At 40.6% G+C, this 17,115-nt stretch overlaps 1 protein-coding gene across 5 annotated transcripts in view; it reads right to left on the minus strand.

The window, feature by feature from the left end:
* Positions 1-17,115, minus strand: part of LOC134342833 (beta-1,4-galactosyltransferase 5-like) — a 90,695-nt gene that overhangs the window by 34,825 nt on the left and 38,755 nt on the right. For 4 of the 5 annotated variants that reach the window (XM_063041446.1, XM_063041448.1, XM_063041450.1 and 1 more), the window contains exons 2-3: positions 15,787-15,921; positions 4,627-4,740 (exon numbers count right to left, since the gene is read on the minus strand). In XM_063041446.1, the coding sequence (XP_062897516.1) occupies positions 4,627-4,740; positions 15,787-15,921 (249 nt within the window). The remainder of the gene's footprint in view (positions 1-4,626; positions 4,741-15,786; positions 15,922-17,115) is intronic. The other variant, XM_063041447.1, reaches the window with a different exon arrangement.

Raw genomic sequence — 17,115 nt, forward strand, 5'->3', positions numbered from 1 at the left:
CACAAACTGTGAGCTTCATTTCCAACTCCATCCGAAATGAGGAATTTTGTGCTCATCAACAATCTGCTTTGCATTTCCTAAAACATGAAAAGCTGCAGGCAATATTTGTGGTACATAAAAGATATGGAATAACGAATTTGAGTAAAAGAGAACAGCATAGCATTTCCATTCTATGCCATGACTACCCTGTTAATAAATGAGGGACCTCTAATCAGAACCTGATTTAAGGACTCAGCCAAAGTAAAATAGTTACAAACCCATTAAAACTCACCACTTACAAGATGTGGGAAACTTGACTCTGAGTGCAGATATAACAAAACCCAAGCAGCTCAACACTAACAATGCGTGGCAGCCCACGTGATTCTTGCCTTTGCCTTCAGATTTGGGGTTCAGTTGATGCTTTGTTGGCATATGGTTGCTGCAATATTTACCCAGGAATTGTCACGGTAACACACCACTGGTATCTCCTGACCTTAAGGCCCTTGCTGTCGGTAAAGGGTTAGGGAGAAAGCCCAAGTAAGCTTTCTCTCATACAGTACAGATTTTGATATTAAATCACTAAGAAAAAAAAATTGCAAAATTACTGCATTATCCTCATCAAGACATACCATCAACATCTTGGAGATTTAAACTAAAGCCTTATTTGGAACAGGAACATACAGAAACTAGGCATTTTACAGTTGGCAACATACCTCTCGACTCCCTGAGTCTTTCAGCATCTACAATGCAGACTAGGAGTGTGACAGATTATTTTCCAATTACCTGGTTGAGTGCAGCTTCGAGAGGAATAACACTATACAGGACAAAGAAGCCTGTACACCCATCACTGTCAACACCCACTCGCTCCATCAACTGTATTCAGTGCAGTCATCCGTTTCTTCAATTTTATTTTAAAGAGATAAAGCAGAGTAACAGGCCCTTCAAGGCCAACAAACCTGTGCAGCCCGATTACAGCAATGTTTCCAATTAACCTGCTAACCCACAGAAGGTTAATTGAAAAGTGGAGCACCCTGAGGAAACCCACATGGTCAAGACGCGAACGTATAAATTCCTTTTAGACAATGGCAAAATTAAACCCAGGTCACTGGCACTGCAATCGTCTTATGAAAACCACTAATGTGGCACCCTATAAACTTGTGACCAACAGCTCTTTCAAGATCATAGGTCTAAATGTTTGGGAAACAAAGTAGAGCCAGTAGGATATTTACAGATTTTTTAAAAAGATATTTAAGATATCACATAATAGATCAAAATACAATAGATAAAAGGAGTAAACTGAACTACTTTTAAGTGTTAGTTTGTGACCAGTGAGATATCTCATGGTACATTTACAACCACTTAAAATCTACATGAATAGTTTAAACCATCAGCAACCAAGCTCACTGACAATACAAAGTATTATGAGTCCATGAGGTGTAAGATAGATGCACAAAGATACAAATGGAATCAGCTCATTTCAGATCAAAGTAATATGGGCAAACAGAAGGTTAATCACCAGGAAAATTTGAAACAGTATTTTTTGAGATGGAAATTATTAAATATTTGTGTACTTTCAGAATAAAATCATAGAAAACCAGTATACAGAAATCATGCCTTCCAACTTGGCTTCATCTGCTTCAACACCTCATTTACACAACAATTCAAGTACTGCACCCACCCTCACCCCCAGACCATTTGAAGTAGATACCATGTGAAAACATGTACCATTTGTACATGTTACTCAGTTTAGAATTTCCTGGTGTCTTGGCCAGATCTTGATTAAAAAGCCACAGCATGAAGTTGCTTGAAACCACCAAAGCCACAAAGATAGATCTCTTCCTGCAGTGCTGATTAAACACAAAATACAATGTCATCTAATGAAAACTCAGAATACCTCAGAGAGAACCACATGTACTTATCACGAACACAGGAGATGCTCAAACTCCAGAGCCACACACACAAAATGCTGGAGGAAGTCAAGTCAGGCAGCTTTTATGAAAATGAATAAACAGTTGATGTTTCGGTCAGAGAACCTTTTCAGGACTGGAAAAGAGGGAGGCAGACTATTCTGGCAGAAGACCAGAATGAAGAGGTGGGGAGAGGGGAAGGAGAACCAGTTAGAAGGTTAATTGTGAAGCCAGGTGGGTGGGAAAGGTAAAAGGCTGGAGAGGAAGGAATCTGATAGGAGAGGAGAGTGGAACATGGGAGGAAAGGAACAAGGAGGGGCGCCAGGGGAAGGTGATTGTCCAATAAGGAAATGAAGCACAAGGCCAGAGTGGGCCTCACTGTGCCAAAAGAGGAGGTCAAGGACCACGTTGGAACTGGAATGTGATAGGAAATTAATGGTTGGCTACCCGGAAATTCCACTTTTGGCAAATGGTGCAGAGATGTGCGATATGGTCCCGCAATTTATGTCGGGTCTCACTGACATACAGGAGGCCGCATTGGAAGCACCGGATACAATAGATGACCCCAGCAGATTTGCAGGTGAAGTGTTGCTTCACCTAGACGGACTGTTTGAAGCCAGGAATGTAGATAAAAGAGGAGGTGAATAGGCAGGTGTAGCATTTCTGTCGCTTGCAGGGATACGTGTCAGGAAGGAGATTAGTGCAGAGGAGGGACAAATGGAGAAGGGAATCTTGGGGTTGGGGCAATCCCTATGGAAAGCAGAGAGTGGAGTGGAAGGTAAAGATTGTTTGGTGGTAGGATCCCAATGAAGATAGTGAAAATTGCAGAGAGTGATGTCTTGGATGTGGAGACTCATGGGGCGGTTGGTGGGTACAAGAATTCCATCCCTGTTAAGGCAGTGGGAAGATGGAGTGAGCGCGGATGTCCGGGAAATTGAGGCGATATGGGTGAGGGCAGCATCAAAGGTGGAGAAAGGGAAACCCTGTTCTGTGAAGGAGGAGGATATCTCTGATGCCCTGGAAGGGAAAGCTTTATCCTAGGGACAGATGTGACAAAGACAAAGGAATTTTTTTTTATATATAGGAGACAGGGTGGGAAAATGTATAGTCAAGATAGCGTGGAAATCAGTCGGCTTATAAAAGTTGCCAGTAGATGGTTTAAATTTCCAGGCAAAGTTGATGAAATTGACAAGCTCAGCAAGGGTGCATGAAGCAGCACCAATGCAATTATCAATGCAGCACAGGGAGAGTTGGGGAGCATTACTGTTGAAGGCTTGGAATAAGAACTGTTCTACATAGCCAGTGAAAGATCGGGCATAGATGGGGCCCATGGTTACCCCAAATCTGTAGAAAGTGGGAGGAGACAAAGAAGAAATTGTTGAGGGTGAGGACCAGTTCTGCCAAATGGAGAAGGATGGTAATAGAGGGGAACTGGTTGGGTCTTTTACTGAGAAAGAAGTTGTGTTTTAAGGCCTTCTTAATGGCGGAATAGAAGTGCACCGGGACTGGACAACCATGATGAAGATGAGGTGTCAGGGCCAGGAAGGTTGTTGAGGAGACTGAAAGCATGTGAAGTGTGACAGATATATAGGTGGGAAGGGACTGAACCAAGGGGGATAGAATGGATTTGCGGTACAGTCTGTGGACACAAGTTCAGTTGGGCATGAGCACGCAGAGAAAATGGGCTTATCCAGATAGTCAGGTCTGTGGATCTTGGGTAGAAGGTATAGACAAGTAGTGTGGGGCAAGGGAATAATGAGTTTGGTAGCAGTGAATGAGAGTTCTCTAGAATTGATGAGGTTAGTGATGGTATTGGATTGGGCTCCTTTACAAGGGGCAAGTAAGAGGAGGTGTCTGAGGGCTGCCTCCTGGCCTCAGCAAGGTGGAGGTCTGTCCGTCACACTACAACAGCACCCTCCTCATCTGTGGGTTTGAAGGTAAGGTTAGGATTGACGTGGAGAGCATGGGCAGTGCGTTCACTGGGGGTCAGGTTCAAGCAGGAGTGAGGAATGCTGAAGTTGAACCAGTGGGTGTCTCATTGACAAGAAGATATGGAAGTTTCTAGATCAGGCAGGAGTATTTGTAGAGGAGGAGCACTGGAGATTACAGAGGGAGTCATCAGTACAGGGTGAGGAATTCCTGTCCAACAAGTTGACATGGAGACAAAGGCAACAGAAAAAGAGCTCATAATCAAGGCAGGCACCCAATTCACTGAGGTGCGGGTGAAGGGGACAAAGTTAAGGCCTTTGTTGAGGACAGAATGTTCTGCCTCAGAGAGGGGAAGATCAGAATGACTAGTAAAGACATGGCAAGGAATAGAACAGGATCAGAGAGGGGAGGAGAGTGGGTAGTATCAGAGGAAAGGAAAAGGTTGGGGTATTCAGGGAAGTTAGGAAGGGAGGAAGATGGAGGCTCTGAGAATCCAAGAGGTGACAGGGGAGCCTGACTGTACCGGGGTGGAGAGTGGTGGTAGGAGAAGGGAAGCCCAGGGGCCCAGCGGCACATATGTTCATGATTTTCATTTCACAGGTTACACAACCAATGGGAAAAACAATGGTTAAGTTCCTGGCTTAGTATTATATCTAATATAAAGATTGATTTGCATATTCTGTATCTTCTTAATTCATTCTAGAATGATGGAAAAATTGAATGAATGAAAAATCTAGCTCAAATATCAAACAAAAAAGTACTTTAGGTTTCCCTGAATAATTTACAGAAATTTGACCCGAGATATACTTACTCATAGAAGGAAGTCTTTCAGGACATGCAAGATTTGCATGATAGGTAAAGCCTTCAGGAACAAATGCTGTGGTTTGCAGATATGTTTCATTATGATTCAAGTCATCTGGATAGTCTGAGAAGGAAATGAGAACATTTTAGCAAATGCATTGCAAGAAAGGTTGTCACACATACATGCCATTCTGACATTTTAAAATTCCAGCTTTTAAAATTTTTGCAACCAATGATGCTAATTAAAAAAAAAACGCCTCTTTCCTTCAAAAAATCTTGCTGAAGTAAAGAAGGGACATCACAAGGAGATTAAGAAAGGCAAGCTATTGAGTGGCCAAACAGTGGAAATTGAAGTTAAAACTCAGGAAATACAAAAATCAATTTAGATTCAAATATATGTATGGGAACCTAGAGGTCAATGTGGCAATGAGATGCATGTGCATTTACAAATTACCTAAAACCACACGACATAAAGCAACGAAGGTGTACAATACCAGAGTGGAAATTTACTTAATTTGTACAGAGCATTTGTTAAACCCTGACCTAGTTTGGACACCACATCAAGTGACTAAAATGGAGATTCTGCAGGCTCATTTGGGTAATACTGGGTGTTGCATGACCTTGGCTTCTATTTTGTTGAGTGAAAATCTAAGCACGGTAGAGTGTTTAAATATGAATAAAGAGATTGATAGGGAAGGTAAATATAATCCTTTTTCTTTTGTAATAGAAACCAGAGTACAATCATAAAGTTTGCGGCAGGAAAATCAGGAATGCAACTGGGAAGCAGTTTATATACTTGCTCATAGAAATCTGGTAGAGCACTCCAACTAAATATCAGCTAAAGGTTTCAACACATATCAATACATATTTTTAGCATTTTCAAAAGATATGGATGAAGGCCAGGTGAACTGATTTGAGGCACAGATAATCTGCGACGTAACTGAATGGTGGTCTCTATTCATGGGACTGAGAGGTCAAAGCCAACCTTTATGTTCCCTATCTATTTTGTTAAGCACAAGTGCCAGTCAGGATTCAAATCAGCAAAAAGTTAATAAAGCATTGGTTTATCATGCCTATAAACAACTTTGGATAAAAAGGCCAATTTATTGCTTTTATAACTTCTAACCTACTCAAACGATTTGATAAGCCTGTACCTGTTTCTGACCAAAGTTCCCCTTTGTAGCATTCAACAATACAAAAGAAATTCAATGAAAGATAACAAGGGATCAGATCCAAATTGGACAATTCAATATACACTTTAAAACAAAAGAATTACAAATAACTACGGAATAAAAGAATGTATTAAATTCTACAGGTTGGTACAAAAATATCCCAAACACAAAATATTGAAGAGAAACCTACTTTTAAAAGAAATGTATAAAATATGACTCAATGAATTAGATTTTTCATAACCAGGGAACTTCAAATAATCCTCTGTTGACCACTGATAGCTGGGAGGCTGACTCTGTTTATTTTGGCCTCAGCATCACTGTCAACTCAAAGATGATCTTTCAACCAAACAAAAATTACTATCTAATTCCACTGCAATCTGAACCTTTTTTTTGCTGCTGAAACTCCTACCATCTTGCATTCAGGTTCACTCCTGGATTGGTTCTCATGCTGCCCTATGTAAACTGTACATTATACAAGATATCCCAAATGCTAACTTGCACAGAGATTGTTTCACATTGCTTGCATCACTGACAGTATGTGGCTAGGGCAAGAAGTGCATTTTAAAATTTGGCGATAGGCTTTATGCCAACCATTTTAAATCTCCTGAGGCTCAAAGTATTCAGAGTATCTTGAATATCTGTCTCATAGTTCGTGTCAATTGTCACTGCTAAGGACACATATTTTAGAACGTCTTCTCTACATATAATTTTCTCCTCTTCTTTGATGAGTTCCCTCAAAATCTGTCACTTCACATTCTAGTATTGCAATCTATAACTTGGTAACATTTACAATCCGCCTGTAAGGCGGTTAAGAATATTTTAGCATGTGAGAGGTTAAATGAAATAAAAAATAAATTTTTCAGTTGATACAAGTATATAATTGTGATATGAAATTGCCCAGTACAAAAGGTTAAAAACTTCTACATTGCTACAAAAAAAAAGGATACAGGCTATAATTAAACCCCAGGCAGATACATTTGTTGGCATGCTCACTTGTACATATTTACTCTATCATTGGGTTGACTACCTTCAGAGTTATGTTGCTGATGTATTATGACCTCATTCCATACAAAAAGAGCAACTGTTCATTTTGGCTACTTACATTTCTAATATATAAATGTTATTTTTGGATACTTAGGATAGCAAGGCAGTCACTAAAGGCTTTCATAAGCTGAGGCATTAAGATTAAGGGTTAGGACATTGTGTCATAGGTGAATAAATAATTTGTCAGAATCTACTTGGAGTATAGTACATGTAGTTCTGATCACCACACCATGGGAGAGATAAGGTATCAGTAGAGATTAGGCAGAAGAAATTCACTGGGATGTTGTCTGGGTTGGAAGGCTAAAGCTATAGGAAATGATTGATCTCACTGAAATGTGGGAGACCAAGAAGTAACCACATAGCAGGCTATAAAATTATAGATGTGGTAGATAATCAGAGTCCTTTTCCCAGAGCAGAGGAGCCTAGACTGAGGTGACAGGTTTAATTTAAGGTGAAACAGGAGCGATTTGAAGGACACCTGAGGGGAGAGGTTATCTGGAATAAGCTACCAGAGGTGGTGGTGAAGGCAAATACAAATACAACATTTGAAAGTCATTTAGACAGATTCATGGATTCATGAAAAAGCAAAAAGGAAACCAGATATAATGGAGCAAATAGGATTAGCATATATCAGTATGACAGGCGGCCTGGCTGAGGTGGGCCGAAAGAGTTTGTTTTTATGTTATATGATTCTATGATGCTTTGTTTCACGAATATCATGTTTACTAAACTTAGACGCAATTTAGTAAAAGCAGATACAAAGTGTAAGGTAAGGTAAATCATATCAAAGAATTGGAGGGATTCTAAGAAGAAGATTCTAGCGTAGAAAATTGTCAAAATATACAATGGGGTATAGATCAGTTTTAGATACGGAAAAGTGGCAAATGGACTTTAATCCAATAGCTGTTTGGGAGATCAAATGTGAAGGAAAAGCACAGAGTTAATACCAGGATCCTTAACAGTAGAGAAGGATTTTGGGATCCCAGGTTCATAGCTCCCTGAAAGTGGCTGCACAGTAAAGAAGACATACAATATGCCTGCCTTTTTTTAGTTTAGACATTGAATTCAGTGTCCAATAATGTATCCGGTAGGCTAACTAGTCATTATAAACTGTGCAGTGAATAGGTTAAGTTAATCAGGCTTGTAGGGTTGCTGGGGGTGCCTGGCTTGAAGGACCAGAAAGGCCTACTCTGCACTGTATCACAAAATAAATCAAATGAAAATAAAAGGGGTCTATCTGGAAGTTGTCTGGATTAGAGGGCATGTGTTAGAAGGAAAGGTTGGACAAAACTTATGTTTTTCTTCTTCTGAGTGGCAGAGGCTGAGGGGAGATGATAAAATTTTATAAAGTTGCGAGGTATAGAGTAGACAGGCTCCATGAGTCAAGATGCCAAATACTAGAGGGAACGCATTTAAGGTGAGAGGTAGCAAATGGGAAATGGTATTATATGGAGGAAGGCAAATGGCAAGTTTCTGGAAAATGGAAAAAGAAACAGCGAATGTAGAGGCATTTTAAGGGCTTGTATACAGACAGAGTGATGAAATGCTTTGAGAGGTTGGTCACGACCAGACTGAACTCCTGCCTCAGCAAGGACCCAGACCCATTGCAATTTGCCTATTGCCACAATCGGTCAACAGCAGATACTGAGTTCCTCCAGCGTGTTGGTCAGTGTTTGACCCCAGCTTCTGCAGATTATTTTGTGTTTGCAATCTCAATGGCTCTTCACATGGCCTTGGACCACCTGGACAGTACAAACACCTATGTCAGGATGCTGTTCATCGACTACAGCTCAGCATTTAATACCATCATTCCCACAATCCTGATTGAGAAGTTGCAGAACCTGGGCCTCTGTACCTCCCCCTGCAACTGGATCCTTGACATCCTAACTAGAAGACCACAATCTGTGCGGATTAGTGACAACATCTCCACCTCACTGACAATCAACACTGGTGCACCTCAGGGGGTGTGCTTAGCCCACTGCTCTACTCTCTCTCTTTACCAAGGACTGTGTGGCTAGGCATAGCTCAAATACCATCTGTAAAATTTGCTGATGATACATACAACCATTGTTGGTAGAATCTCAGATAGAGACGAGAGGGTGTACAGGCGCGAGATATGCCAACTAGTGAAGTGGTGTCACAGCAACAACCTTGTACTCAACGTCAGTAAGACAAAAGAGCTGATTGTGGACTTCAAGAAGGGTAAGACAAAGGAACACATACCAACCTTCAGAGGGATCAGAAGTGGAGAGGGTGAGCAGTTTCAAGTTCCTGGGTGCCAAGATCTCTGAGGACCTAACCTGGTCCCAACATATCGATGCAGTTGTAAAGAAGGCAAGACAGCGACTATACTTCAGTAGGAGCTTGAAGCGATTTGGTATATCAACAAAAACTTTTACAGATGTACTGTAGAGAGCATTCTGACAGGCTGCATCACTATCTGGTATTGGTGGTATTGGGGGGGGCAACTGCACAGGACCAAAAGCTACAGAGGGTTATAAATCTAGACAGCTCCATCTTGGGTACTAGCCTACAAGTACCCAGAACATCTTCAGACAGCGGTGTCTCAGAAAGGCAGCGTCCATTATTAAGGGCCTCCGGTACCCAGGGAATGCCCTTTTCTCACTGTTACCATCAGGTAGGAGGTACAGAAGCCTAAAGGCACACACTCAGTGATTCAGGAACAGCTTCTTCCCCTCTGCCATCGGATTCCTAAATGGACATTGAAGCCGCGATCACTATTTCACCTTTTTTATATTATTAGTTTTTTTTGCACGATTTAAATCTATTCAATATATGTATACTGAAATTTATTTATTTATTTTTTTCTTCTTCTTCTATATTCTGTATTGCATTGAACTGCTGCTGCTAAGTTAACAAATTTCACGACACATGCTGGTGATAATAAACCTGATTCTGATTTCTGATATCAATCCAATTTGCTTATCTAAGAATTCGAAAAAAAGCATTAAGAGATATTGTATGTGCAAGTCCTTTAAGAGATGGGCACTCTTAATGTTTTGTTAAGATTGTAAGCAATACGAAAAAGCTTTAGGTTTAAAAGCTTTGGGAGAAAGGAAAACAACAACAAGAAATTACATTGAATAACAGTGGCTTTGAGCGGGGGGGGGGGGGCGGGGATTGTCACAGGAGTGCCTCTGGATGCATCCATGGACCAAGTTAAAAATTATTTAGTCGGGGGAAAAGTTGTTGATGTTAAATGTTTAAAAGGGTTTCATGGTGGAGTAAAAGCAGGTAGACTATTAGTGTTATTTAATTTGATGGGGAAAAAAAAGTCACTGAATCGGGTTAATTTAGGTCATGAGTTATATGATTTGAATCTATGTGCCAACCCCTCAAATGTTTGCCATGCCAGAAGTTTGGTCATGTGCCAGCTGTGTGTAGGGATAAAAAAGACGGTGTTGTAGATGTGCTGGAGAACATGATTATAGTAATTGTAGAGAAGATATTAAGCCAAAATGTAGCAATTGTGGAAAGACTTAATTCGAGAAGTTATTAATGATTCTTTACAAGTAGCAGTAATTAACATTCAGACTTCAAAGAAGGGTTCTTAATGCAATGCACACGAAATGCTGGAGGAATTCAACAGGACAGGCAGCAACTATGGAAAATAGTACAGTCAACGTTTTGGGCTGAGACCCTTCGGCAAGACTTGAGGAAAAAAAAAGAGAGGAGTAGATTTAACAGTGGGGGGAGGGGAGAGATAAACACAAGATGATAGGTGAAACCGGGAGGGCAAGAAATGAAATAAAGAGCTGGGAATTTGATTGATGAAAGAGATACAGGGCTGGAGAAGGGGGATTCTGATAGGAGAGGGCAGAAGGCCACGGAAGAAAGAAAAGTGGGGAGGAGTACCAGAGAGAGGTGATGAGGTGACCAGCAAGGAGATAAGTTGTGAGAGGGAAAAGTATGGGGAATGGTGAAGGGGGTGGGGAGGAAATTACCAGAAGTTCGAGAAATCAATGTTCATGCCATCAGTATGGAGGCTAGCTACTCAGATGGAATACAGACAGACAGACATACTTTATTGATCTCGAGGGAAATTGGGTAAATATAAGGTGTGTTTCCTCCAACCCGTATGTGGCCTCATCGCGACAGTAGAGGAGGCCATGGATTGACATAGTGGAATGGGAATGGGGAGTGGAATTAAAATGGGTGGCCACTGGGAGATCCTGCTTCTTTTGGTGGAAATTCTGGCTTCTTCTGCCAGAAGAAGCAGGATCTCCCAGCAGCCAGCCATTCTAATTCCACTTCCTATTCCAATATGTCAATCCATGGCCTCCTCTATTGTCGCGATGGGGCCAACTCAGGTTGGAGGAACACCATCCATATGTCTGTGTGTTGGGGGTTTCCTAAGGTTGTCATAGCTAGGGGTAATAGTGGAGATAAGTTCCCACTACCTTTAAAGTGCTCCAAATGGTATCTAACTCTTTCAGCCTCTGACAACCAAGTCCAACTCTTGGCCTTCACACAATGCTTAGCTATTACGCCTGGCAGAACTGTTTCTACTGATAAGGTGCAAAGGCGGACCACTGGCACCTCAAAATAAGTTGCTTCGGGCAGGTGGGGCTTGTCAGCCTTGGGTGGCAGCCCACCTAGGAGAAGGAAACTCTGATTTTAAACCTCCGCTGTCTTGTGGCCATACCCACCATGGGAAAGGATTTGGGAGTAAACCCCAAGGAAGAAATCTGGAGTCGGGGTCCTTAAGGCAGTTTGATGTTGTTTACAACTTCACTCTGGCAACCTCTGTGACGACACTGGTGTCAAGCTGTATCGGTGCTTGCCCTTCCCTTGGACTACATCAGTGACGTGGAGAGGGGGAACCCGCTGCCTGGGCAACAGCCGGTTCTTCAAATCTTCCCACCCAGGCTTGCAGCCAGGAGACGACACAGTCCACCAGAGGCGCAAATCCATGATCCCCTGGGATTGACAGCTGACTACTGAAGGGAGCAGCGGAAAATTGCACTTAATCAGGGACAATATTACAGCTGCACTCAGATAGGACGTAATAGAGGGCTCACCTACGTATATAGGTAGAAATGAAATAAAAGGATGCAATCACTCCTGGATTTTCCTACAGGACCCCCAAAAGCCACTAGGATATTGAGGAACAGATATGCAGGCAGATTGGGGAAAGATATAAAACAACAAGGTTGTTGTCATGGTGACTTCAACTTCCCTAATATAAGGAACTGAGATAGGGCAGAATTTGTTACATGCATCAAGGAGGGTTTCTGAAATCAATATGTGGATGTACAATAAGAGGGGGCCAGACTGGATCTAGTTGACAATGAATCTGACCAATTTCAGTGGGAGAACAGTCAGGGAACAGTGATCACAACTCCTTAGGTTTTCAGATAGCTATAGATAAGTATAAGTACAGACCTTGTGGGAGAGTGCTCTAGTGGAGCAAGAGTATGAAATTACAGCAAGTCAAATTACATGAGTATTAGGGAGGAACTAGGAAGAGTTAATTGGGAACAGCTGTTTTTGAGCCAGACCACATCTGAAATGTGGAGGGTGTTTAAAGACCAACTGGGGAGGTATGTTTCAGTAAGGAGGAAGGACAAGGACAGCAAGGTAATGGAACCTTGGATGTTGAGTGAGATGGTGTATTTAATCAAGAATGAAAAGGAAATGTATGGAAGGCTTAGCTAAAACCAGAGCATTTAAGGATTATAAAGGTCTCAGAAAAGGACTCCAGAAGGGAACAAGAAAACCAGGAGGGGCAATGAAAAATCCTTTGCAAGTAGGATTAAAGAGAATTTTAAGGTATTCTATACATATATCTAAAGCAGGAAGACAATTAGAGAGCAGATGGAACCACTTAAGGATAAAAGAGGAAAATTTGCTTGAAGGTGGAAGGTGGAGGATTGAGGTCCCAAATGAGTACTTTGTACTCATACTTACTAAGGAGTCGAAAATGGAGGACAGGGAGATCAGTGCGGAGCATGCTCATTTGTTAGGGCAATTCACAATAAAGGAGGGAGTGTTAGTGCTCAAAGAACAGTTAGTCCCCAGGGCCCGATGTGAAATACCCCATGTTATTGAGAGAAGGAAGAGACAAGATTGCTGTGGCCTTGACCAATATCTTTATGTCCAGTCCAGCCACAGGCAAGATCCCGAAGAAATGCTGAGTGGCTAACGATGATCCAATGTTCAAGAAGAAAAATAGGGACAATCCTGGAAACTATAGAATGAGTCTTACTACAGTGGTAAGGAAGTTACTAGAGATGATTCTTCAGGTAAAGAGTTATGAGCTTTTGGAAATCCAGTCCCTAATTAGGTACAGACACAGCTTTGTGCAGGGCATGATGAGGTTACTAACAGGATTTGAGTTTTTGAGGTAAGAACAGTGACTAATGAAAGAGAATCAGATGTTGTCTACATGGATTTTAGTAAGACATTTGATAATGTAAGGCTTATCCAGAAGATTAAGATCAATGGGATCCATGGTGAATTGGCTGTCTAGATTTAAAAATGGCTTGCCCATAGAAGGCAGAGGTTAGTGATCAAACTTAATGTGGTTGAAAGTCTCTAAGTAGTAGTGTTCTGCAGGGGTCCATTCTAGGACCTCTGCTGTTTGTGATAATATATAAATGACCTGGATAAAAATATAGATGGGTGGGTTAGTAAAATGAACGAAGATTGGTGGTACTGTGAATACTGCTAAAGACTGGAAAAAGATACTGTGGGATATCTGTAACTGATCTGCAAGGGCAGAGGAATGCAGATGGAGTTTAACCTGGCCAAATGTGAATGTTGCTTTTTAGGAGATCAAATATAAAGAGACAGGATCCTTAAAGGAATTGTTAATGGCAGGACTCTTAAAGGGATTTGGGGGTCTAATATTGGGTATTATCCCTAAAAGTGGCTACACGTGTAGTTAGGGTAGTAAAGAAAGTATTAGCATGCTTGCTTTTATTAGTCGAGGAACTGAGTTCAAGAATCGGAAAGTTGTATTGCAGTTTTGTAAAATTCTAGTTAGGCCTCACCTGGAGTAGTGCATTCATAACTGGTTATCAAATTATAAGAACGATGACAAGGCTTTAGAGAGGGTATAGATGAGGCTGACCAGGACGTTACCTGGATTAGAGACTGTGTGCTCTCTAATTACTGATTAGATAAGATGTTGGACAGACTTGGGTTGTTTTTTCTTTTCTGGAGTAGAAGAGGTTGAGGTGAGTCCTGATAGGGGTTTATAAGATGAAAAGCAAAGATAGAGTAGACAGCCAGTGTCTTCTTTCCCAAGGCTGAAATTTCTAATACCAGAGGGCATGCATTTAAAGTAAATGTGCAGGGCAAAATGTTTTATGATAAACAGTGGTGCAATATGCTGTCTGGAGTAATGCGGAGGCAAATATGTTAAAAGCATTTAAGAGGCTCTTAGGCACATTAATTTGTAGGAAATGAAAGGATATGGACCTTGTGTAAGCAGAAGGGATTAGTTTAGTTGGACATTTGATTACTTAGTTTTGCACACTGTTGTGCCTCAAAGGGCTGTCCCTATGCTGTTAATTGTTATTCAACCAGCAGATTTTACGCAGTGGAAGAATCCAACAAAAAGTATAATATGAATACAAAACATTTTGCAATAAAACAACAAAATTCAAGAGCGAAATTCAAAATTGCAGATTTCCATTTTCCTGAATAGGAGTCACAGTTAAAAGTTAGCAGAGGAGCGAGCGAATGAACCATGTGATGTACTAACAAGACAACCACAAATGGAATGAGATAAGCATTGGAATGTGTACAATAGTTGGTGGAAAATGCGGGAAGGACCTTTGAAAAGTAAATGATGTCATCATCTAATATTCAGACCTGTAATTTTCACAGTTCCTTATGCAATGCACACTCAATCCCAAGCTCTTTCTCAAGAGGATACCACCAGGTAGAGGACAAGATTCAAGGATTCAAAGCTTCATGCCTCTTTGAAGAAATGCAACAATTTCATCTGGCCCAGGCCAATTCAACTAGGACAGGACTATTTGCGATGGTACAAAGAATATTTACACCAGGCATTGCGGATACAGAAAGACCCTGTATAAGCCAGAGGAATAGTGCTACCTCAAACTTCAAGCAGCACACATACTGTATTTGCCTTGGACAACTGGTGGCCAAGTTATTGGGTATATTTAGGGTGGAGATTGTAGGCTCCTGATTAGCAAGGGTGTCAAAGATTGTGGAGAGAATGCAGGAGAATAGAGTTAAAAGGGAAAGATAAGTCAGGCACGATTGAATAGTGGAGCAGACTCGAAGGGCTGAATGGCATAATTCTGTTCCTATGTCTTGTGGTCTTACTATTAGAAAACTGCATTGAAATATAGAACCATCTACAATGTCCTTAGAGGACAATTCTCCCACTACAATTCCCACCCTCATAGCCTACAAAAGTGAAAAGGAAAATATAGCAAAAAGCAATACGTCATCCAAAAGGTTAGTGAGCAGCAAGTACAGAATAGAGGAGATGGCGTTATTCGTGAAGAGAATTGCAAAGAGGGAAGAGAGTCATATTTATGGATGACACTCAGTATAAAGTTATGAACTTTCAAATACGGCGAAGCCTGAGGTGACAGCAAGAAAGTACAAATTTAAGTGTTTATTGAAGGTTCAGGGTAAGGATCTAAGATTGCACAGCACACAAGGGTTTAAAAAATAAAGACAAGAATTATGGCAGAAGGTTAAACAGGGGAAGTGAAAATAGAGGTAAAAAGTGGAAACAGTGCCAAATGGACACAGAAAATACATTTTACCTGATAGCATTTGTATGTAAATTCAAGAAGCTGCAAAGGTGAGATTAAAAATATACATGTAGAAATATTCTGCAAAGGAATACACAAGTATCTGACGTTATATGTTAAAACAATGGCCGCTGCACTTAAAGAATACACGTATTCATGTAATGGATGTTACCATGGCAACTGTATAAATACCTGTACCATTAAAACTGTTGTTCAACTTGGCATATGTACCACGAACCACTTGCTCATACATCTGGGATCCCATGGTTTTCACACTCTCTCTAATCATGATGCCTTGGGCTTGCACCATAAATAGATAAGTATTTACTGAAAAAGAAAAAGGAATAATGAAAAAAGGCTCCAGTTTGCAGAAGTCTAATTACTGTGATCAGCAAGTACCTTTAGTAATATCCTCGATCTTTAAATTAATCAAATAAATCAGAAAATGCAAACACTAATGCTAATAATTTTTTTTTAAAATCAGATGTTGCAGATTCAAAATTCAGGTATCACACTCCTGGTCTCAGATTGATGAGTTGCATAGAACGGGAAAAGCTTCACTTTACCAAACAGACTTCATGTTCTAATTGCATGATAGTAAAGGAGACAATCTGGAGCTGCTAAGCAGAGATACAGATAAGTAGCTCAAGAGGCTTCAGATACAGTAAAATTACTACACAATTCTGCTTAAAAAAAAACAATGATATATCTGACCACTCTCAGCCTTCGCATCTGTGGTCATTTGGTGAGGAGATCGATAGAAGACTGATTTAAAAAATCATAACAGATCAGAACTGGCAGTGAGGCTCAAAGGTCCTCTTTTACTACACTTAACAGTTTACACTGCAAGCCTAAGATGAAAATAGTATAGCCTTTCTCCAAGTAGCTGATAGATTCTGGTGTCACAATGTAATGATACTTTTTTCAACAAGCATATAGTGCTTTCTCGGTGTATATGACGAATATTTCAACTCTTCTTGGGCTTCCAGCCAGGTACATGTAACGATTATAACTGATGTTTCGATGATAAACTCTGCTATCTTCCCTGATGAAAACAGCAGTTTGTCATTGAAACATCAGTTATAATAGATAACTGTACCCAGCTAGAAGCCCAAGAAGAGTTTAATTATGCTTTATGTTTGAAAAGCTGAATATTTATCAAATATACTTAACTTTTATTGTAATACATGTTTTTAGACTGGTAAGATTGTATAATGATTGAAAATATGGTCAAATGAATTCGGTTTTTGACATCTTCAAACTTGAGAAATAGGTTTCTAAGTTTCCTGTAACATCATTCTGACAAATAACGTCCACTTAAAAGATTATGCATTGCCCAACTCCATAAACAAACTGATGCAGTAAAACAAATAATGAATACAACTTATGGTAAAGATCATTGGCCGAGTCTCAGCCAGACTGCTGTTGGATTCTGAGCATCAGAAGTAAGGTTAAGTGGTGTAAAAAGAAAAACAAAAGTGGATTTTTTTGGGACCATAGGAAGAGAATGGTGTCAAAACT

This window comes from Mobula hypostoma, chromosome 2 (genome assembly GCF_963921235.1).
Source record: "Mobula hypostoma chromosome 2, sMobHyp1.1, whole genome shotgun sequence".
NCBI lineage: Eukaryota > Metazoa > Chordata > Chondrichthyes > Myliobatiformes > Myliobatidae > Mobula > Mobula hypostoma.